At 36.1% G+C, this 24,511-nt stretch overlaps 1 protein-coding gene across 1 annotated transcript; it reads right to left on the reverse strand.

Moving 5' to 3' along the window:
* Positions 1-385: 385 nt before the first annotated feature.
* LOC114224899 (polyadenylate-binding protein 4) lies at positions 386-9,746 on the reverse strand. The gene is given in 4 exon segments (XM_088021960.1): positions 386-664; positions 666-785; positions 787-1,206; positions 9,726-9,746. Coding segments are annotated over 4 exon segments (690 nt in total). The 3' UTR covers positions 386-535.
* Between the last annotated feature and the right edge of the window lie 14,765 nt (positions 9,747-24,511).

Below are 24,511 nucleotides of genomic sequence, written 5' to 3' on the forward strand. Positions count from 1 at the left end.
AATCCCGAAACCGATATACGTATATGCTGGAATTGAATAATTAGGTACATGGATGGCAGATGATGGCAGCTAGGTTTCTCATTGTTTTAATGAGAGATTACAGATAAGCAATGAGAAAAGGCTAGAATGATCCATGTGGTAATGCTTTAGAGTTAGAGATATCATACGAACTCACGTTTGGCTTACTATAGATACTATAGATAGATTTTTTTTTTTTAATGGAGATTTTTTTTCTTTATTGAGAAACTTAAGACTTGGGTTCATCAAATAAAACCAATTTCTGGGGGAAAAATCAAAACCCACAATAGAAAAAAAAAAGTTAACACTGTCTGGGCCATAGTAGAACCCAGAGAATATATTCTTTTAATTGAAAAATTCTAGGTGCTTCATAATTGACCTTTTGATACAAAATAACCTATTAAATTTCCAGTTTGTGGTTCTTGGTGTTCAGGTCCATAGGACACGCTAGAAATCTTCAAACCTTGAGCTGAATTCCAGGAGGGGTTATTTGGCTTTTGAATCGTTTTTTCCTTGGCTAAGAGCTAGCAGCGGCAACAGCGCCCACCTTCTGGGCAGCTTCTTTCTTGGCATGATGAGCCTGCAGAACCGCCACAGCTTCATCCACCTTGGGGCGGAGCGACTCGGAGGACTCGAGCATGTGCAGCCAGCTCAGAGTTGTCGATCTCCAGCAGCATGCCCGTGATTTTCCCAGCCAGGTTTGAATGCATGGTTTGGATGAGCGGGAACAAACGTTCTCCCAGCATCTGCTTCTGCTCCTGGGGGGCGTGCTGCGGCCAGCATGGAGGCGGTCAGGGTCTCCTGCCCCTGCACGTGGACCGCAGGCTGTGGCACCTGAAAGGGCTGGATGGCAGGGTGAGGGCTGCGGACACTGGAGGCGTATTTGTAAGGTGCGACAGCCTGAGGGGCAGTAGCAGCGACAGCAGCACGAGGTGCTAAGGTCTGCACGACTGGGGGAACACCTCCAGACTGGCAGCTGTCAGTCAGCCCTTGCTGGGCGGCGCCAGCCCCACCAAAGTCCACAGCCAAGCGGTCCGGGCACTCAGACCCGACTCTCTGAGCGGTAGTAGGGAGGCTGCGAGAGGCCGGAGCATTACTAGTTGTAGCCAGAAGGCGAAGAGCGGGACGGGGCCCAGACTGGCGTATAGCACTTGGCATTCCTTGGAAGCCTTGAGGTCTCCCACCTTGCTGGCAGCAAAAGAGAAATATTTATAGATATTTGTATAAACATGGGTTAGTATACACAAATATTTATTCCCTTGCTTTGTTAACTCAGAGGAACTAGAGGCAATAACACCTCAATATTAATATGCACCTAACACCCACTTCTTGTTTTCTAATGCATATCTCCAATATAAGGACCTGGGGATTTTTGAGAAAGGGCTGATTCTAGGACTAGTACAGAAAATATAAATATTGAACCTTGATTATATTGTAGCAAAAGAAAGTAAGGAAATAGTCTAAAACAACACCAAGAAAGGACAAGAAGAAAGGACCCATTTGATGGGTGTATATCCAAGGGTATGTGCTGTAGGATGCAGCAGAAAGAGTATCCAAAGGCAAATTTCAGCAACAAAGTTAAGTAGGAATGAATTATAACCTGCAATATAAAATAAATATCCACGAGTCCATATGATACAAATAAATGATTGAGTTAATAAATAAATGGAGAATAGCCAAAATTCTTAAGCAGAAGAATTTCAAATAATTTTTGTGCTTACTCTGCCCTTAAGAAAGTGGAGCTTAACTGCCCACTTTTTAAATGTGGCCTGTGCATAGTGACTTCATTTCAAAGAATAGACTATACAAAGGGAAAAGAGGAAGACTTTTACAGTGGAGAAACCTGACAAACACTACCTCAGCTAGGTAATCAAGATTAATATCAACAGTAATAAATCATGCTGATAGTATGTACTCTTGATATGATGTTATGAAAATGGCACTTTACCTCTGTGTTCTTTCTCCCTCAAACACAAAATCCCTGTGTAATCATGAGGAAAAGATCAGATGAATCCTCATTTAGGGGTGGTTCTACAAAATAACCGACCAGTACTTTTCAAAATGTCTAGGTCGTCATAAACAAGTAAAGTCTGAGGAACCTAAGAAGACATATCTTCCAAATGTAATTTAGTATCCAGGATGGGATATCCTGGAACATTAGGTAAAATATAAGGAATTAAACTTTGGTTAATAATGTATCAATTTTGGCTCATTAATTGTAACAAATGTGTCATACTAATGTACTATGCTAATAATAGGGAAAATAGGGTGTGGATTGTATGGGAACTCTGTACCGCCTTTGCAATTTTTCTGTAAATCTTAAACAGTTCTAAAATAAAACACTTATATATCATAAAAGAATACAAGAGACTTTCACTTAGTAAATCTTTATTAAGCTAATGATTAGCAGCTGCCTAGTGGACTGAGCTGGCAGGTATTCGGAGATCCAGTTGAAGATCATCAAAGTGTCTCTACAGATTAAAACTGTTTGTTAATATTTTTGGTGGGATGTGAGGTGTCAGAAGGCAGGATTAGGTGGGGAATGCCATGCATTTACATCTGATAATAAAATCCCCTCAATTCATACACGAAGTAATTGAGGCCCATGGGAGCCATAGGTACCAAAACTAAGAGAATTCCTAATATAGGTCAGATGTGTTGAAGTTGCAGGTTTTGTCCTAGGTTGTACCCTTACTCCAGTTTACTGGTTGAGTCACCTTGCACAAGGTCTCTACAAGTGTTGACCCTTGTTACACAGTAGTAAAGTACTAGGTACTAAGTTCTGGGCACTGTTCTAAACACTTCATTATGTATTGACTCATTTTATGCATACACACACACAAGGAAGATTTATGAGGCCAATTCTATTATTTTCCCTATTTTACAAAGAGGTTAAATAACTTGTCCTAGGTCACCAAGTGAGCAAATGTCAGAGCCAGCAGTCAAATCTTAGTAGTCTGGGGCCAGTGTCTATGTCCATAATATATTTTTGTCTTTACTCTATATGAAGACAAAACAGCATAATCATCAGTCTCTGGCTGTTTGGGTAGAACTGAAACCCTTGCCTCTTTTTTTTCCCCAGCTCTTTTGAGATATAATTGACAAAATATTGTGTAAGTTTAAGGTGTACAATGTGTTGATTTGATACACATATATTGCACTGTGATTACCACTGTAGTGTTAGCTAATATCTCCATCGTGTCACATGGTTATCATTTCTTTTTCTGGGGTGAGAACATTTAAGATTTACTCTCTTAGCAACTTTCAAGTAAATAGTATGGTATTGTTAAGTATAATCATAATGCTGTTCCTTTTATGCTCAGAACTTATCCATCTTCTAACTGGAAGTTTGTACTCTGACAAACGTCCTTCCATCTCTCCCACCCCCCCCAGCCCCTGGTAACCACCATTGTATTCTCTATGAGTTCAAGTATTTTAGATTTCACATATGGGTGAGTTCATACAGTATATGTCTTTCTCTGTTTGACTTATTTCACTTAGCTTAATATCCTCGAGGTCCACTGCCTCATATCTGTCAGAATGGTTATTATCAAAAAAACAAGAAATAAAAAGTGTTGGCAAGGATGTGGAGAAAAGGGAACTCCTATGTACTGTTGGTGGGAATGTAAATTGCATTAGCCACTATGGAAAAAAGTATGGAAGTTCTTCAAAAAATTAAAAAATAGAGCTACCATATGATCCAGCAATCCCACTTCTGGGTATTTATCCAAAGGAAATGAAAACAAGACATCAAAGCGATTATCTGTACTCTCATGTTCACTGCAGCATTTTTTTTCTTTTCTTTTCTTTTATTATTATTATTTTTTATGTTATGTTAGTCACCTTACATTACATCATTAGTTTCTGATGTAGTGTTCCGTGATTCACTGTTTGCGGATAACACCCAGTGCTCCATGCAGTACGTGCCCTCTTTAATACCCATCACCAGGCTAACCCATCCCCCCACCCCCTCCCCTCTAGAACCCTCAGTTTGTTTCCCTGAGCCCATAGTCTCTCTTGGTTTGTCTCCCCCTCTGATTTTCCCCCTTCATTTTTCCCTTCCTTCTCCTAATGTCCTCCATGTTATTCCTTATGTTCTACAAATAAGTGAAACCATATAATAATTGACTTTCTCTGCCTAGATGCCCTACAATAGGTGAATGGATAAAGACAATATGGTCCATATATACAATGGAATATCACTGCAGCATTATTCACAGTAGCCAAGATACAAAGACAACCTAAATGTCCATCAGTGTATGACTGGATAAAGAAGATGTGAGATATATGTATTTACTGGCATTTAACTCCTATGGTCTCTACTTATCACCATCTTAGTGAAGGTGTCAGCCTGAAACCTTTCACTATGTAGTAAAAGAATGTGCCCAAATTCACACTGCTAATATGTCAGACAGCAACAACTTAAACCAATGTCTGCTTAATCATATAGGCCATGCTCTTAACTATTCTGTGGCAAGGTGACATTTCCCCAGTACCCAACCCTTATAAATGACACATGCAGTTTCGTTTATTAAAGACATGATAAAGATGCAATTTTTTGCATAAAACGCAATTTCCGGACTTGAATCTTTTAGGTTCTCTGCAATTACTTCAAAGAGAACTTGTTACTCTGCCTTCATTTTCTTTTTGTTATTTGGGAATTCATTACTCTGGATAGTGTTAAAAATTGCTCCGGTAATAATAGTTTGGATTTGCTATTCATATTGTGTTCAAGTATTAACTTATCTACACAAAATATCTACTGTTTACAAAAACATATGGATGCCAACGTTTTTTATATTATCACAGAAAATAAACAAAGGTACTTGAGCAATCTCTATTTTATGTTGGGGTTAGCCTTTCAGTGTTCAACAGTACTGTGTGCTTCTTTTAAAATGATTTACTTATCAATATATTATGAAACAGAAGCCTTTACTATTGTCTCTAGTTGCAATATTATTGAATACTCATGTTTACCTTCTGAAGCATTTTCCTTAGAATAGAAATACAAAACATTAGTGCAGGCTTTGTTAAATTTGCCACTTCTCTGATACATGAAAAGTACTTGAGTTGAGGACAGCATTTCAATGGTACTGAAAACCCTGAGGCTCTTCAAGCGAATAAAGACTTTTTGTCATTCTCATCTCTATTAGACTAGCAAATTGAATCAAAACTCTTTGACAGTGCTAAATTTTCAGATTTTTCCCCAAGACTACCTTTGCCTTCTCAGCTAGGGCAACTTGAATGTATGGGTCAAATTTATGTTGTTTTTTTTATATATGTATACAAAAGGTATGTATTTGCATTTGTATATATGTAATTGTAAGCATATATGCCTTTACTCTGTAGTATACACAGTATGTGCGTCTTACTGTTATGATGAGAACTAACATATCAGTGAACAGAGGTGAAGGAGAAAACAAAAACATTATGCAGTAACCAAATCAATTAGCCATACATGTCTGAACAAAAAATAAAATTCTGTTTTAGATGGATCTGATACTTGCTTGAGAAATGTTTAATTTTTTTTTTACATTTTATAAATTTGTGTTTGATTTTGAATTTTTTTCCTTCACATATAAAAACCTCCTTCATTGTGCCCCTTCAGTTAAAACATGCCATAATAATAGTCCAGGCTTATCATTTTTCCTCTTCTACTTTCCATTATTGCTAGCAGCACGACAGCTCTCCTATCACCCAGGGTTACAACCTTGAGTCCATCTTTGATTATCTCTCTTTCTACCTTGTGTCTAGGACCTTTCTATGTCCTGCCATTTCTTTCTTTTATAATGTTTGAAAAGCTAGTTTCTTCTTTTTTGGTTTCCACCACCAAGACCCCAATCTACTTTCTTTTATTTTCTTTTATTTCTGCTCCAACTATTGCAATCTTCCACATTCTTGCCTCCATATCTTTCTTCTTCCATCTCAACTACTAGGTTGCTGTAAAGTCCAAGTATCTATTGGCACGTCTAAACCAGAGGAAAGAAAATGGCTTAACTTCAAAATGAATGTATTGAAAAGCAGAAACCACTGTTTGTTAAAGGTACAAACGATTATCAACATTTCAAAAAGTGCATCCCATGGAACTTTTAGTCTTTCAAGATCTTACACACACACACACACACACACCTGTGCTCAAATAATCTTGGGAAATACTGCGTACAATATCTTCTCTTAAAGACTCAAATTCACACCGGCTTACTCAAAGTTATGGGAAGTCCTGTAGGAACATGAATCTTTTTTAACATTTTTAAGACAATATTTCTTAAATTCTTTTGACATATAATCACTCCTACTCTTTTTAATTTTTTTTTTTTTTTTTTTTTTAGTATAACACGGAGGGCACATTTTGGGAAGTGATTCTATGCTATCACCTTCCTCTATTTACATTTTCCCTTAAAAAGAAGAGCAAAGTCTGGGATTGCCTTAATTTAAAAAATGTAGAGATTCCAGTGAACCATAACCACCATTCCAGAAACCCAAAGAAAGCCTCACCTCCTAGGAACAGCTTTGTCAGTGACTTATTTCCCCTGATGGAAAGATTTATACAGATGATTTATACCAGAAGTGGCTAATTTGGAAACATTTTCACTGCTGTCTTTATGGAAATCTTTCTCAATTGTGCTAAAGCAAGAAGGGATATTTCCCACCTTCAGGCTTCACTGTCAAGCTTTCTTCCATCTTCCTGCAGTCTATATGAAAAAATGAGGCAACAAACAACAAAAAGGGCTTTATATACCAAAAGCTTAATGTCTTGTCATCTTTTTATGTAAATTCCTGTCAGTCTGGGACAGTGTTTACTATGCAGTCTACAGCTCACTGTTTGCCGTGTAAGCTTAATGAATTTGCCACTGATCAATCAGTGTGTCACAAACGCTTGATGGGGCTCACTGTGTGGGAAGTATAGCTCTCAGCCACATTATCTGACAAAAGTGTCTATATAAGCAGTCATCCTGAAGTGCTGATTCTGTTATTTGATTTGGGATTAAACAGTCTGTTGCAAGCCATCTGCTTTCCTATGCACACGTCCTTGAGAGGTTAGATTTCTACTGATGTTGCCCTAAACTCTAACTGGTATTTGAAAGATCAGAATTCACTTAGACATATGCCACTGAAATTGCTGGTCTTGTCCTACAGGACTGTCCAGATTTTGACGTGGGGGCCCGAATCAGGAAAAAGTGTACTTTTCTCACACTGTTGCTGAGTCAGAATCCTGCTGCATTTGGCCATGTGCCCTGAGACCGGAGAGTACTTGCCTGACAAAGTTTTACAACAGTTCACGCTCCTGAGGGTATGAAAGTGTGTGCTGGCTGTTCAAGCCTTATCTCCTGATGACTCCCAAAGAACGCACTTCTCTGGCCTATGCCTGATTACTCTGCAGAAACTCCTGTGGTTTCTGCTATCTCAGCAACTTCTGGAATACCCTACTGAAAACGTGCATATGTAGTAAGTACAAGTCTCTGCCTTCGTATTTGAAATAGAAAATGGTTGTGGTTCAATTCTAGGCAACCCAATCAAATAAAAACCTACTTCATTAATAATCTGACTATTCTTGAAGTAGATTTTGTGTGGGCCTCTATGCATAGAAATAACTTTATTTTTCTTTGGATGTGTATGTGTCATTGTATGCTGAAGTGGATACTTCTGGAAGTTCCCAGATGTGTACCCCACGAATATTGCTTTGGTTTGGGATCTGGACCCCACTTCTTATCTACTCCAATCAAATATAAGAAATAGCCAGAAGGCAAAAGGTAAAGGAGAGGACAATGTGGGCCACAAAATAACTGGTTATACTTATTTATTCATTTATTTTACTGTTTTTATTTCTCTATATTACCACTGTACTGGTTTCCCTCCAGAACCAGTAGAAACTGAAAAAAAAAGGAAATGGAGACTATAGTCTAATGAGACTATATGAATGGACGAAACTATGAACCAATGAATATTTGAGCACAAATTTGATGACTGGTGCTGTGTTAGGTACTGATATAAAAGGGTGACCAATCTGAGTATGATCTGAGATTGGGGCAAATGCCCACAAGTACGTAGGGAATTACAGTGTGGAAAATGCTGTGATTAGGAAGGTATAGCATTCTATGGAAACTCACAGGAGAGATCCTTAACTCATTCCTGGAAAATTCTATAACATTTAGATGGCTTTTAAGTAAGGGAATGGGAAAAACCTTGTAAGGGGAAGATGAAATATTTGTAATCACAAAGACCTTAGTTATAGGATTAAGTCTACAAAAGAAGCATTTTGCCAAACAGTCTTTCTATAGCTTTTAAAAAACTGCGGTTGTAAGTATTGTTAGGTTGCTTAATGATTTAGGTAAGAAAAACCATGAGATAAAGTCCCCTTGAATTTTAGGAAAAAAATTGTTTCTGTAGATTTTCAGTCTTCCTGTGTTCCTAAAACAGAATCTATCCAACAGTGTCTATATTCCAAGTTGTATCAGTGGCTAAAAATCTTTAAGGCAAATTTGTTGCCTAATGAAGGCAATCTTTTTAGTTTTAGTGCCTGAATGCCCTTACTTCTTTTAAGTTGAGCCAGTTTTTATCTTGTCTCTTTATATTATTTGTTTAAATATCTACTTGTACATTTATTTGCACCATGAGAACATAAACATTCATGGGAACTATCTCTGAAATAGCAGTAGGATGGATATGAAATTTAGAAATAGGGTTCATTTATTTTTACTGTTAGATTTGAAATTTATTTTTATATCTATTGTTGTCTCTGCTACATAAGCTGAAAAACTGATCTATTCTATATGTGTACTTTATTATGAAGACCCATAATGCTAAGAAACATTTTATTTTTTAAAGAACTATTTAATCAAAATATTTCAAACATTTGAAAACAGTAAATAAAATAATAATCCTCATGTCCATGGGCGCCTCATTAAAATTTTAAAGTTGCTCTTGATTTGCTAAATTTGCTTGAGGTGCCTTCTCATTCCAAAAAATAAATAATGAAGATTTGTAGACACAGCTGAAGCCCAACCTTAATTTCTGACCCTTATTCATTCCCACATTCAATCAGTTGTCTTCAGTTGGTATGTATTCAATTCCATACTTTGACAACATATATATGTATTTTTAGACAATATGAAGAATTGTCTTGGGTGTTTGAAAACCATACATACATAATGTCATATGGCCCTAATGCTTTTGGAACTTATTTTTCTTTCATTTATAATGTTGTATTTTGAGATTTTATCCATGTTGATGCATTGATGTGCTTTGGTGCAGTTTTAAAATTTTCAACTATTGTATTCTATTTATTTATCCATTGTTTACTTCCGTACTGATAGGCAATTAGTTTGTTCCAAATTTCAAAGTATTATGGATTAAATAGTGAAAACCCTATTCCATGCTTCCTTAGGAATACCTTAAAATTTCTCTAGGATGGGTAACAAGGTGGAATTATTTTCCAGGGGATGCACACCTACAAATTACTTTTGTGTTTTCACATTGCTTTCCAAAGTAATTGTACCAATTTAAGCTCCATCAGCACTATATATGTTTTTCTGTTTCTCTACGTCTGCACCAGCCCCTTGGAGTTACCAGAGTTTTAAAAATAAATGCCAATCTGACAGTTGTGCAATGGTATTTCAAAGCGGGTTTAATCTACATTTCTCTGATAACTACGGAAGCTTCTCAACTTTTTCTTGTTGGCCATTTGCGTTACATCTTCAATACATTACCTGTTCATGTACTTCGCTCATTTTCCCATGAGGGTATTTGTCTGTTTCTTTTTTTATTTGTAGGACTTCTATATATTGCCTATGATATATATTGTAATAATGTCTCTCAGTCTGTGGCTTGGTTTTTAATGTGGTAATGGTGTCCTTTTTTCACACACAAGTATTTGGTAGATATTCTAATTGCAAAAGTACATTAAAAGTACATGTGGCTTAAAAGGCACAAAATTAAAATCTAAGGTTAAAGAAAGGTGGAAAATATAGTAAAAGAGGTATTAAATACACACTAACCTAAGATGTTGCTGTAGCTATATTAATATCAAACAATGCAATCTTTAAGACAGGAAGTATTACTAAACATAAGAAGAAACATTTGATAATGATGACAGGATCAACACAACATCATGATATAAATTTTTATATGCATGGGCCTAACAAAAGAACCTTAAAACATATAAAACAAAAATATATAGCAATAAAAGGAGAAAAAAGCAAATCCATATTTAGAGTGGGGGAATTTAACACACGGCTGGATCTTTTCAGGGACACTTCTACCTCCCCCTCTAGAGCATGGGTAGAAACATGATTTTTCTTTTTCAGTGAATAGAATTTTCCCCTGGTTCTTTTGTAAATGGTACATCGTTTTAGGGATTCTGGATTAGTGCACAAATCTCACCTCCTTTGCCCTCCTCTTTCTTTTGTCCCTCTCTTACCTCCCCGTGAAGTTATTAAATATCAGCCCCTCAGTTTTAATTGGATCTAACGAATATTCCCTGCTTCCTTCTCCCATCTTCAAAGTAGTTGCAGCAATAACTCCCATTTTCGTGATTCTGGATTTCATTTCTGGCTTCGAGGCTTTCACTTTCATTTTTGTAAGCTCAGCTATCAATTACATTTTATTCTATTTATCTAGCATTTGCATATGTAACAAGTGGATGATGGTTCCTAATGTTGTTCCCCAAATGCTTACAGATTTTCCCTGTTAAGGCACAAAATAAGATTATCTTGGCTGAATACCCCGAGGTTGGGTGGACTCAAGAGACAAGTTCTGAACAGTGAGTTCTGAGCAGATGTGACATATGTTGCTTTATGGACCAAGCACTGAATTGCGAGTGGGTGTTCCACGAGAGTTCTTTATTCTGTCTGGCACATCAGTTAGCTATGTTCAAGATGGCGGCCGCTCCTTCAGCCTGGGTCTCTTATGAAATACGGTGAGCAAAGACTCCCTGCTGACTCGAGAGGGACATGCAGCCAAACTAGGAAATACATCTTTGTTATTATAAGTCACTAAAATTTTGGAATTTTCGTTCATTTGTTATCACAGCATAATTTAGCTTACCCTGTCGGTGGTAGACAGAATAATGGCTCCACCAGTTAAGTCCACACCCTAAACACTGGAATCTGTGAGTTTATTAGGCTAAATGGCAAGTGAGAATTAAGTTGCAGATGGAATTAAGGTACTAATCAGTTGACCTTAAGATAGGGAGATTATCCTGGTTTATGCGGTTAACAATGTCATGGGACTCCTTAAAAATGAAAGAGAGAAGCAGTGAAGATCAGAGAAAAGTGTAATGACAGAAGCAGGGTTAGAGAGATGCTGTGCCGCTTATTGTGGAGATGCAGGAAGGTGGGCCAAGGGCCGAGAAATTCGGGCAGTCTCTAGAAAGTAGAAAAAGCAAGGAAAAGGTTTTCCTCCTAGGGCCTCCAGGAGGAATGTTGCTCTGGCAATACCTTGATTTTAGCCCAGTGATATCAGTCAGTGTGAGACTTAGTTACACAACTCTAATTTGTGCTGCCTTTAGCTACCGTGTTTATGATCATTTGTTACAGTAGCTATTGAAGACGGATACAATGACCCATAAATATAATTATTTTGTATTGCCCTTAGACACAGGCAAGAGGGGTATTCTTTAGTGGGATCAATATAACATGGACACACACAAAAACTTTGTTCATGAATATAACAAGAGCTCTGTCACTTGAAATTTGGAGTCAGCCCTTGTGCAATGCATCTGTAACCCTAAGTGACTTCACTTTGACCACTAAGTAGGTATGGGATGCTAGAATTTCAAAGAATTTTATTTAAAATATATTTAATAAATTTTTAGTAAATTTTCAAAATATGACTTAAAATTTCAGTTTTATTTATATAATTTAGAAATAAAATTATAAAGTAAATAATAGCTTGACTTCTGCCTTTTATTTTAAATACTTTGTACATTTCAGAAGAAAAATAATGATTTTTGAAAACAAAAATAATATATACTTTATAGTTTTTGACAAAAATGAATTCAAATTCTGTACATTTTAATATTATTGCATTTTATTTTTAATTCTTTAAACCATTATTGTAGCTAGAACACAAATGATGTGAGTATCTTATTTATAACCATGTAATTGGTAATTTTGCAGAAATGAAGGCAAGTACATTTTATGGTGTCAACATACAAAAATTTATGAGTTGTATATGTAATCATTTTATTACTCATGCAAACATTGTTGCTCCATTAGAAAATCCAGAGAAATTTAATAATACTTTAATTATGTCATCTTTTATATTTTATTCACTTTCAATATGCAATATCACTGTTTTATATATTTTTAAATATACTTGTCGTTTTGGTGGTACATTTGTCAAGGCAGGAGGAAAGAATGTATTGTAACTAACAGTTTTGTTCACTCAATGTATAACTTTTAAAAAATTTGGATATATGGTTTATGGAACTACATTTTTACTCCTGTCCCAGGCTCACAAATATTAGAGATGATCCTGACATGGTGCCACTTTTAGAGGTAATGTATAAATAGATGAAAAATTAGGATATATTTGCACATTATTTTTAACAGCTATTGAGATACAATGCACATACCATGCAATCCACCAACTTAAAGTGTACAATTCAGTTTTTAGTATATTTAGAATATTTAGTATATCAGTATATTCTCAGGATTGTGTAGTCACCCCCACAATCCAATTTTAGAATATTTTTGTCTCCTCAAAAGATACCTGTATACATTAATAGTCACTCTTCATCCCCTCCTCCCATCAAAACTAGGCAGACACTAATACTTTTTCTGCTTATGTGAACATTTCATATAAATGGAATCATGCCTTATGTGACCTTTTGTAATAGGCTTCTTTCTCTCAATATAATATTTTGAAGATTTATCCATGTTGTAGCATGTATTCAAATTTCATTCCTTTTTATTGTGAAGTGATACTTCTTTGTATGGATATAGCATATCTTATTTATTCATTAGTTGGAGATATTTGGGTCATCCCCAATTTTGGTTATTGTAAACATTATGAACACTGATGCATATGATCCCATGTGGACATCTGTTTTGATTTTGGTGGGGAGTATATACCTAGGAGTGCAATTGCTGGGTCATATGGTAGCTAATGTTTAACATTTTGAGGAACTGCCAAACTGTTTTCCAAAGTGACTTTATCATTTTATATTTTCTATCAGCAGTATATGAGGTTTCCAATTTCTCCTTATCTTTGCCAACTCTTGCTATGGTTCATCTTCTTTATTATAGTGACCCTAGTAAGTGTGAAATGGTATCTCATTGTGGTTTTGATTTGCATTTCCTTGTTGGCTAGAGATGTTGAATAGCTTTTCTTGTGCCTATTGGTCATTTTTATGTCATCTTTGGATAAATGTCTGTCCAGAGCTTTTGACCATTTAAAAAATTGGGTTGTCCTTTTATTTTTGAGTAGTAAGAATTCTCAATTTATTTTATATACAAGTCCCTTATCAAATATATGATCTTCAGGTGTCTTCTGCCATTTTGTCGTTTGTCTAGTTATTTTCCTGATACTTCTTTCTGAAGCAAAAATATGTTTAATTTTGATGAAATCAATTTATCTATTTTTTTCTTTAGTTGCTTATATTTTTGGTTCATATTTAAGAAATCATTGCTTACCCCATGGTCATCAGTATTGAATCCTATGTCTTCTAAAAGTTTTATAGCTCTGGCTCTTATATGTATGTCTATGATACATTTGGAGTTAACTTTTATGTATAGTGTGTGATAGGTGTCCAGATTTATTCTTTTTTTTGTCCAACTCTCTTCTTTTAAAAGCTGATATCTAAAAAAAAAAAAAAGTGGACATCTAGTTGTTGCAGCACCATTTATTGGCAAGACTATTTTTTCCCCTTTGAGTTGTCTTACCATCTTTGTTGCAAATCAATTGACCACAAATGACGGTGTTTATTTCTGGATTCTTAGTTCTAGCCCATCGATGTGTGTGTCTATCCTTATGCCAGCACTGCACAGTCTTGATTGCTGTAGCTTCCCAGTAAGTTTTAAAATCAAGAAGTGTAAGTGCCCCAACTTTGTTATTCTTGTCAACATTATTTTGGCTGTTCTTTGTTCTTCACATTTCCATATGAATTTTAAAATTATCTTTTCAAACTCTGTAAAAAAATTCACCTAGGAGTTTGTTAGGATTGTGTTAAATCTATTGATCAATTTGGGGAACATGACTATTTTAACAATATTAAGTCTTCTAATCCATGATGAGAGAGTGTCTCTCTACTTATGTGGACCTTTAATTTCTTTCAAAATATTTTATAATTTTCAGTATATAAGTCTTGCAATTCTATTGTTCAGTATATTATGGTGTTATGCTTTTTGATACTATTGTGAATTACATATTTAATTTCATATTTGTATTGCTCAATTTGTTAATATTTAGAAGTTGTATTGATTTTTTGTTTTGATATTACATCCTGAAACTTTGCTTCATAACTTTATTAGCTTTAATTGTTTTATAGTGGATATCTTAGAATTGTCTAAATATGAGATCATGTCATCTGATGCTACTTTCTTTAAGAGTCTCTTATGGTTTGTTTCTTTTTCTCTCTCTCTCTTTCTTCCCCTTCCTATATGTTCGTTTGTTTTGTTTCTTAAATTCCATGAAGTCATATGGTATCTGTCTTTCTCTGACTAACCTTTATTTTTAAAAATAGCTTTGCTGAATATAAGAATCTTGTTTGACAATTATTAACTTTACCCACTTCAAATATATCATTACTTTATGGCTTCATTGTTTCTGATTAAAAGTTATCTCTTAACCTTATTGAGGTATCCTGGTATTTAATGAGTTCTTTTTCTCCTGCTGCTTTCAAGGTCTTCCCACCTTTTTCATCCAACAGTTTGGCAACAGTGTGTCGGGGTGAGTATCTCTAAATGTTTATTCTACTCAGATTTGTTGAGCTTATTGAATGTGTAGATATATACTTCATTACATTTGGGGAAGTTTTCAGCCATCATTTCTTTTCTTTTTTGATGTAGTGTTCCATGATTCATTGTTTGCATATAACACCCAGTGCTCCGTGCAGTACGTGGCCTCTTTAATACCCATCGCTGGGCTAACCCATCCCCCCACCCCCTCCCCTCTAGAGCCCTCAGTTTGTTTCTCAGAGTCCGTAGTCTTTCATGGTTTGTCTCCCCCTCCGATTCCGCCCCCCTTCATGTTTCCCTTCCTTCTCCTAATGTCCTCCATGCTATTCCTTATGTGCCACAAATAAGTGAAACCATATGATAACTGACTTTCTCTGCTTGACTTATTTCACTTAGCATACTCTCCTCCAGTCCCATCCATGTTGTTGTAAAAGTTGGGTATTCAGCCATCATTTCTTTAAATACTTTTTTTCTGTTCATTTTTCTCCTTTCTTTCTGGTTTCCCATTACATGTTTGTTTATGCAATTACGGTGTCCCACATTTTCTGAGATCCTGTTTATTTTTAGTCATTATTCTTCTCTCTCTTCTTCAGATTGTACCATTTCTATTAATCTATCCTCGAGTTTTCAAATTCATTCTCTGGCCAGCTCATGTTTTCTGGTAAGTCCTGTAGTAAATTTTTAATTTTGCTTATTATACTTTCAACTTTAGAATTTCCAATCAGAGCTTTTTATTTTAACGTCTACCTCTTTATTGATATGCTCTATTTGCTGAGACCTTGTATTTCTCTTCTTTTAGGCTGGTTTTTCTTAAGTCCTTTGAACATATTTATAATGGCTGCTTTGAAGCTTTTGTCTAACATGTCTGTTACCTGTGTCCCTTGCATTGCTCCGTGTATGTATCACACTTTCTTGTCTGTATGCATGTCTCACAGTTTTTTGTTGTCATTTATGAAGCTGGTTGTGTCTGATAATATATTGTAGAAACTCTGGATATTGATCTCCTACCCAGAGGTTGTTATTATTATTTGCTTGGCCATTCGTTCGTTTGTTTAGTGGCTTGGCTGATCTAATTTTACAGTGTATTTTCTCTGCCATGTACAGTCTCTGATGGCTCCACTCATATTTTTCTCCTTGTTTTTATTTTTCTATAGTGTGTAGTGTCTGAAATTCCTGCTCATATTTCCCACCCCTCTTACTGGCTACCTAAGGGGGTCTTCCCTGGGTTGCAATAGCCACTTATTGATCAAAGATTGTGCTTAATTCCAGGTAGCGAATTAGATTTTTACTGCTTGCTCTTAATGTGTATGTGGCTTAAAGGCTGCTATCACCACAGTTCAAGAAGTTTAGGTTCTTATGTCCCATGTTCATCTTGCAGCTAATAGCATGGAGGTTCTCTCTCTTATTTCTTCTTCTTTTTTTTTTTTTAAAGATTTTATTTATTAGAGAGCGAGCGAGAGAGAAACAGCATGAGAGGGGAGAGGGTCAGAGGGAGAAGCAGGCTCCCTGCTGAGCCGGGAGCCCGATGTGGGACTCGATCCCAGGACTCCGGGATCATGACCTGAGCCGAAGGCAGTCGCTTAACCAACTGAGCCACCCAGGCACCCTCTTATTTCTTCTGACAGTGTATATAGCCTTGGGTATGTACACAGTCTTCCAGAATGCTAGGGATGAGTGTGATTTTATTTTTAATACCAATTTACCAGGAATCATTCTGGGTCAAAGTAGCTTATTGTTTAGTCAGTGTTGGTCAAAGGTTGTTCTTAAGCCCCTGTGTGCTGGTGAGCCTTCTGATGTGTGTGTGTGTGTGTATGTGTGTGTGTACACACGCCCGCACAGCTTGGGAATGCTTTCAGATCTGCCCCACATCCTTCTCCGATTGCTTATGAGTGCGTGCACCCTAGTGCATGGGTACAGCCTTCCCAGCCTCTCACAGCTGATTGTGATCTCAGGAAAATTCTTGGATTTCTCTTTTTCTAGTTCTTACTATTAAACGTCTGGCTGCTCCATCTTTTAGCTTGTATCATGGAGCTACCACTCTGCTCTTAATTGCTCTCCAGAAAGATTTCCATTGTTTTCAATAATGCCTTTAGCCATAGACTTCTCTACTGCATTTTGTATAAAGTTAGTGTCTTTTGGTAGAACTGCAGAACTCTTTCTTTTATTTATTATTTATTTATTTATTTATTTATTTATTTATTTATTTATTTTAAAGATTTTATTTATTTATTTGACAGAGAGAGACAGTGGGAGCAGGAACACAAGCAGCAGGAGTGGGAGAGGGAGAAGCAGGCTTCCCGCTGAGCAGGGAGCCTGATGTGGGCCTCGATCCCAGGACCCTGGGATCATGACCTGAGCCGAAGGCAGACGCTTAATGACTGAGCCACCCAGGTGCCCCAGAGCTCTTTCTTCTTATGGCCTGCCTGAACCTTAAGCAAAAACCCTGTACTACTGCATCAGAACTGGGTATAAGGACCATTTTTTTTTTTCCTTGAGTGACATCCCAGCTCTAAGTGGGCCCAACAGCTGAAACTTTCCCTCAGGGCTCACTCAGAGCTGGGATGTCACTCAAAGGAAAAAAAATGAGTCCTTATACCCAGTTCTGATGCAGTGGTACAGGGTTTTTGCTTAAGGTTCAGGCAGGCCATAAGAAGAAAGAACTTCTGCTATAAGAGTGAACTGAGGAGAGCTGATACAGGTTCCCCTATTTTCAGATTACTGCACGTGGGATAAAGCTTCTGTCCTATGAGTGAAGGCTGGATGGAGGAAGGGAGCCTGGTTCTCTCAGTTATATCCACCTGAAATAGAGCCTGTGCAACCCAGAGCTGAAGAATAAGAGAAACATAGACAGCCATTCCTTCTGGGGTAAAACTATAACCATAGCCTAGGAGCTTGGGGGAAAGCAAGCTCCCATCTTCTTGGTCAAACCTGCCCAGAATAGAATGTCAAGGAAGTTTCCATACGCGGTATTGTGGGTGGGGGTAAGGAAATTAGTCATAGCTCAGATGTTACAGACTCTGGATGTTCTTACTGAGATTTAATAGATTTTCCTAAATGAATGTTTCTCCATCACTGTATGTTCTGAGGACTTTTCAGAGACTAAATGTTTGTTTATATGTTTTTTACTAGTTAAATTATTGCTTTGCTGGGGAAAGTATGTGCCAAGCTCCTTACTCTGCCCTTCTGGAATACTCCTGTGCATTGATTTTTTTTTTTTTACCTAGCACAATGCAACTTTTAAAATATGCCTTTGTTTTATTCAATGATTGTTTAATCAGTAATCTCCTTTGCCCACTTAGAATATTTAGTTTAATTTGGTTTGTATATAATATATTATGAGCACATTGTTATATCCAGTGAGTTGTTTCTCCAAGCATTTTTGAATTGGTTTTGCTTTTAAATTAACTTTATTCCTATTTATCTATCTAGCTAATAAGATAAATTATTAAAATTATAATTTGTTGTGTTTTGACAGAAGTATGCATAAACAAAATCAAGGTATGTAACATTTCCACCACTTTAAAATGCTCCCCTGTGTTCTTTTCCAGTCTAAACCACCTCCCACTAGGTCCCCATTTACCACCTATCTGTTTGCTATCAATATACATTAGATTTGTTTTTTCAAGAATTTTATATAAATGAAATAATGTACTTTTTGATGTTTTTTTCTTTTAGGACTTGAAAATGCCATTTTATTATCTTTTCATTTTCATTGTTTCAGGAAATAATTCAATTATAATTATTTAATGTCTTGTATAGAATGTGTCCTTTTCCTCCGGATGCTTTTATGATTTTCTCTTTATACCTGGTTATCAGCAATTTATTATGATGTGTTTTGTTGTTGTTGTTGTAGTTTTCTTTGTGTTTATCTTTCTTTGGATTAATTAAGCCTCTTCAATCTGTAGGTTTATTGTTCTCATCAAATTTGAAACATTTTATCTTATTACTTCAAGTATTTTTCTACCACCCTCTTTCTGGAATTCTAATTGTACATACGATAGTACATTTGGTTTGGTTTCATTAACTTGCTATGACTCTATTTATATTTTTTGGACTTTTGCATTTTCTTCCTGTGTCTCAGTCAGCTGATTTCTATCACTGTGACTTCCAGTTTCTGGGTCTATTATTTTGTAGGGTTTAATCTGTTTATTTCATGCAGTAAATTTTCATTTCATATATTTTAAGTTCTAGAAGTTCCATTTGCTTCCATATCTCCACTTATGTTCATCATTTCCTTTAAAGTTACATAACATTGTTATGAATCTGTTTCTTTAATTACTTCCTACCCCATTTTGGGTGAATATTTTACTGCTTCTTTGTATATCTAGTAATTTTTAATTAGATGTTGAGCATTAGGAATTACCTTGTTGAGATACTTTAATGTGTATTTACTTTGGTTTTGGCAGTTAGTTATACTACTTCAGATTAGCTTGATTCTGTTGAATCTTTTTTTAAAGTTTCTTTGGAAGTCTGGAATAGTCTTTACTCTAGGGCCATTCTAGTCCTACAACTATGGTGTTACTCTTCTGAGGTCTACAGTGAATGTCCTGAGTGTTTAACAAGGTCTCTCCACTTTTGCTGGTTGAAAGTTTTCCAGTCTTGTGTGCAATCTCTGGGATTATTCAGCTTGTAACTCCCAATTTCCTTAGTAGATCTTCTTTGTGAGTCCTCTTGGATTCTTACCTTATGCATGAGCATCTTAGTATTCAGCCAAGTCTTATGAGGAAACCCATACAGATTTCTGGAGCTCTTCCTCTGAATAACTCCCTCTTCTCCAGTACTCTTGCCCTAAAAATTGCAGATTCTTCTGGCTTCCCAAGTACAGTCTGTCTTCTCAACTTAATGAGATTGCTGTATTCTGCTTGGGTTTTCCCTCCCTGCACCATGTCTAAAGCATAATGTTTGAACAATTATAGAGGTGCTCTCATTTGTTTCCCTTTTTCCTGGGATCATAGTCTTTAATTTCCTCTTATCCAATGTTTAAAAATAGCTGGTTCATGTATTTTCTTCAGTGGGAGGACAAATTTTTATTTTTGAGTTAGGTACCTTATAATCTAGAAAGCAGTATATCTTCAGCAAGATTAGTGAGTAATTATAGGATGTGACTATAAAGTAGTATTAAAAATGATATCTCTGACATTTCATTGGTATCACCAGGTTTTATATGAATAAGACATCTGGAAGATCATGAATCAAAAAGTCTCATAGAATCTAGAAAATTCTTTAAAAATAATTGTTTTGTGACCACCTGATAAACACCGACTATGTTCAAAACATTATACATTTTACAAATTTTATTTCATTTAAAAGTTTTAGTACTCTTTCAAAAAAGAGGTTATTAAAAATTTTAGAGGTAAAGAGTTTTGGGCCCAGAAATAAAGTAATATAACTACAAGGAAACAAAACTATTTAAAATGAGGATTAATTAGGAGTCCATGCAGGTCCGTGGTCTTTCTGATCCAACATCCGTAATATTTTATCCCTCTCTCATCCCACATTTAAAGTACATCTATTCTTGATTAGACCATGTTTGATTGATGGATAATATCACATACATATGCCAGTTATAAATGGAACTTAGAGTAATAATGAGAAAAAAATAGTCATAATACTGTGAATAAACAACTAGAAGAGGCTAATCCTGTGATAATGTTAGAGGGATAGTGGATGTACTAAGGAAGCTGCTTCTGATGCCTTTTGGCAAACTTTGAGCTAGTGAATTATACATGCTCTTCACCAATTAAACAGTTAATTACCTTAAGAGAATCTTGAAATAAAAACCCTGGGCTGAAAACAACAAGGTATACTCAGTATTATAATGACAGGCCCAAAGTAGAAGACAGATTTACTTTCATTTAAAGATCTGACTAATTTATCAGTCCTAACTCGTACAATAATAATAATAAAAACAACCTTTTAGATCTTAGGGATAGTGGAAATATATTCTGCTCCCCTAATTTTACAGGGGAGACCTCTGATTCCCAGCAGTTAATGACTTGTATAAGGCTGAACAGCTGTCTTGGCTTAGCTGAGACTAGAACCAGGACTTAGAGCTCACATCAATGGTAAACAACTTATGAATTGAGACAGATTCAAGAAAACAAACACAGAAGATAGATAATTGATTATATCTCAGATAAAACCATCAGGAAAGCAAAATAAAACTGCTGCTTTGCCATCAGAGTTCTCTTTTAGCTTTAAGAATAAATGAAATTCATGTATGTTAACTAAAGAGTGACTGGTTTACATCATGTATCATTCAATTTCTGAGGAAAATAATGTCCCAGAATATTATATCGATATTGTTTAAGATTCATTCATGGATGGATTGCTTTGGGAAGTGAGATTTCATTTAGCTTTGAAAACTGAAACTGATTTAAAGTTGGCATTCCTAAAGAGAAGAAAACAAGAGGATGCATTTTTAATGATGGCTCTTCTGAGAAGAGGTAATGTAGCCTCTCTTTTGCTTGTAGGCCTACTACTAAAATTCAACACAAGAGTCGGAGGGTTAGGTAGGGAAGTTTTTGGATAACAGATACATATTTTAAGTATGATGATGCTAAATGTGGGTTTTGTTTTTTCTTTGAAGACCGCTTCCTTTCTTTCTGACACTTGCTTACAAGAAACTAGAGGCTCATTTTGTATTTTCATTGCCACAGTCTTATAATCAGCCATTTCTCTAAGGAACCCTGGTTACCTTTTATTGGAAAATAGGATGTAGAAACCAAGATCTGGGTTCTCATGGCTACTGGGTGTTATTACTTTCAGGCCCTGTCAAGATACAGAGTTAGGAACAATATGCTAACTTATGTGTACACAAATACCTATATGCTTTTTTGTGTCTAGCTATCTCTATATATTCAAAAATGAATATATGTTTATGTTGATATCACTGACTCTATCCTAGAACTTCAGGTTTCAAGCTAACCTTATCTCTGGTTTATTTATAATGTCTTTCTTGGACAGTGAGAAACCTGGCTCAGTGACATTATATACAATTTATTTACATATTTGCTCAACCCTACTACATATGTAAATTAATTTTAGAATTGCTAACCATACTTCTGTGAAGTTCAGATTTACTAATTAGAGTATAGTGTTCATGTAAAGTTCTTTTTTGTCTTCATACTTACCATTTCTCTTCAAACACCACTTTCTGAAAGCAACTTAAGTCATGTCCCTTTTTCTCCACCTTCTTCACTGGGGTTATTTCATAAATTATAATACAGCTAGTTTCATTTGGTGTAGGGATCCACTCAAAATCCTGGTTTATTTTATTTAAACTTGTATATAGTAAAGATCACAGTTCTGTGGGTTTTGACAAATGCATAGTCATGTGTTCTCCTTTAGACCATGGCACTAAAAATTATAAAATAAGATCCTTTTGTATTCAACACCTCTTTGACCCTTACCTCTGGCAACAGCTAATCTTTTTCCATCTTTATAATTTTATCTTTTTTTAATAATGTTGTATGAGTGGAGTTATACAGCATGCAACCCTGTGGGCTTGGCTTCATTTAGAATAATACATTGAAGATTCATCTATGTTGTTGTAGGACTTGGTAGCTTGTTTCTTTTTTTCTTCCCCCAATTATTGCTGAATATCAACATACCACGGTTTATTTACCCAGTCACATAGTGAAGCATATTTTTTTTTATGTCCAATGACTTAGTACATTCATGCTGCTGTAACAAAGTACCACAGACTAGGTGGTTTATGAACAATAGGATTTATTTGTTACAGCTCTGGAGGCTGGAAGTCTGTAATCAGGAAACCAGCATGGTTAGGTAACGGCTCTCTTCCAGGTCACAAACTTCTTGTTATACATTCAGATGGTGGAAGGGATGAGGGGTCTTTCTAGGGTCTCTTTTATAAGGGCACTAATTTTATTCATGAAGGCTCCACTGTCATAACCTGATCATTTGCAAAGGCCCCACTTCTTTTTTTTTAATCATTTATTTATTTGAGAGAGAGACAGAGATAGAAAGCGAGCGCACAAGCAGGGGGAGGGGTAGAGGGAGAGAGAAGCAGACTCCCTGCTGAGCAGGGAGCCTGATGCGGGACTTGATCCCAGGACCCTGAGATCATGACCTGAGCTGAAGGCAGATGCTTAACTGACAGAGCCACCAGGCGCCCAAGTGCCCACTCCTAATAGCATCACAATGGGCATTAGGATTTCAAAATATGAATTTTGAGGGAGGCATAAACTTTCATACCATAGCATCAAGTTTTTGTTGATTATGAATAAGTTACTATAAACACTCACATACAGATTTTTGTTTGAACCTAGGTTTCCATTCACTTGGATAATTATCTATAAGCATAGACAGTATAGAGCTGGGCCATATGGTAAATCCTGGATATCATGGTTAACTTTATAAAAAATTGCCACACTATCATCCAATGTGGCCATACCATGTTACATTCCCATCAATAATGAGTGAAAATTCCTGTTTTTTTGCATCCTTGCAAAGATTTGGTATTGTTTGTTTCTGTTTGTTTGCAATTCTAGTGGGTATTTCACTATAGTTTTAGTTTGCATTTTTTAAATGACAAATTATACTGAACATTTTTCTTCTGCCATGTAGCTTTGGCAATACATCTGTTCAAATCTTTTTTTTTGGTGAGGTAAAAGCTTTATGGAAATGTAATTCATATACCATAAAATTCACCCATTTAAGATGCACAATTCAATTTTTTTTCTTTTGGTATATCCCCAGAATTACAAAACTAACTACACAATCAATTTTAGAACAGTGTCATCATGCCAGAAATCCCATACCCTCTAGCACTCACCCTTCCCCACCATTTCTACTAAACTTCCAGACCTGGAAAACCTCTAACTTACTTTTTGTCTCTATATTTTTGCCTAATTCTGGATATTTCATATAAATGAAATCATATAATATGTGGTTTTTGTGATTGGTTTCTTTCACTTAATATAAATCTTTTAAGGTTCATTTATGCTGTAACACATTACCAGTAATGCATTCTTTTTATTGTCAAATAACATTCCATTATATTGATTTACATTTTCCAGATGGCAAATGATGTTTTAAGCATCCTTTCATGTGCCCTCTTGGCCAATGACAGATCTTCTTTGGATAAATGTCTATCTAGGTCCTTTGTACATTTTTAACTTTGGGCTATTTGTCTTTTTATTATTGAATTGTAAATGTTCTTGATTGATTTTTTATATAAATCCCTTATTAGATATATGATTTGTAAATATTTTCTCCTATTCTGTGGGCTGCCTTTTCACTTTCTTCATGGTATCCATTAAAGCAAAAAAGTTTTAAATTTTGATGAATTTCAATTTGTCTTTTTTACTTTGGTTGTTTGTTTTCTTGTGGTATTATATTAAGAAGCCATTGCCTACTCCAAGGTCGTGATAATTTAAACCTTGTTTAATTGGGCACTAGGGGTGGCCCAAGGGAATGGCTAGGGGCTCGGGGGATGAGGGCCCGAGGCACAGGACCTAGGGAGGGCACGCCTGCCCAGATGGGGTGCCGTCCTGCCCGCGCCCCCCCACCCGCCTATCCTACCCCAACCCCGCCACGGTCCGTGCCGCCCTCCCCCTTTCCCTCCCTCCGAA

This window comes from Eumetopias jubatus, unplaced genomic scaffold (genome assembly GCF_037043125.1).
Source record: "Eumetopias jubatus isolate StellerSeaLion01/CBP00866 unplaced genomic scaffold, mEumJub1_p1.0 scaffold_3, whole genome shotgun sequence".
NCBI lineage: Eukaryota > Metazoa > Chordata > Mammalia > Carnivora > Otariidae > Eumetopias > Eumetopias jubatus.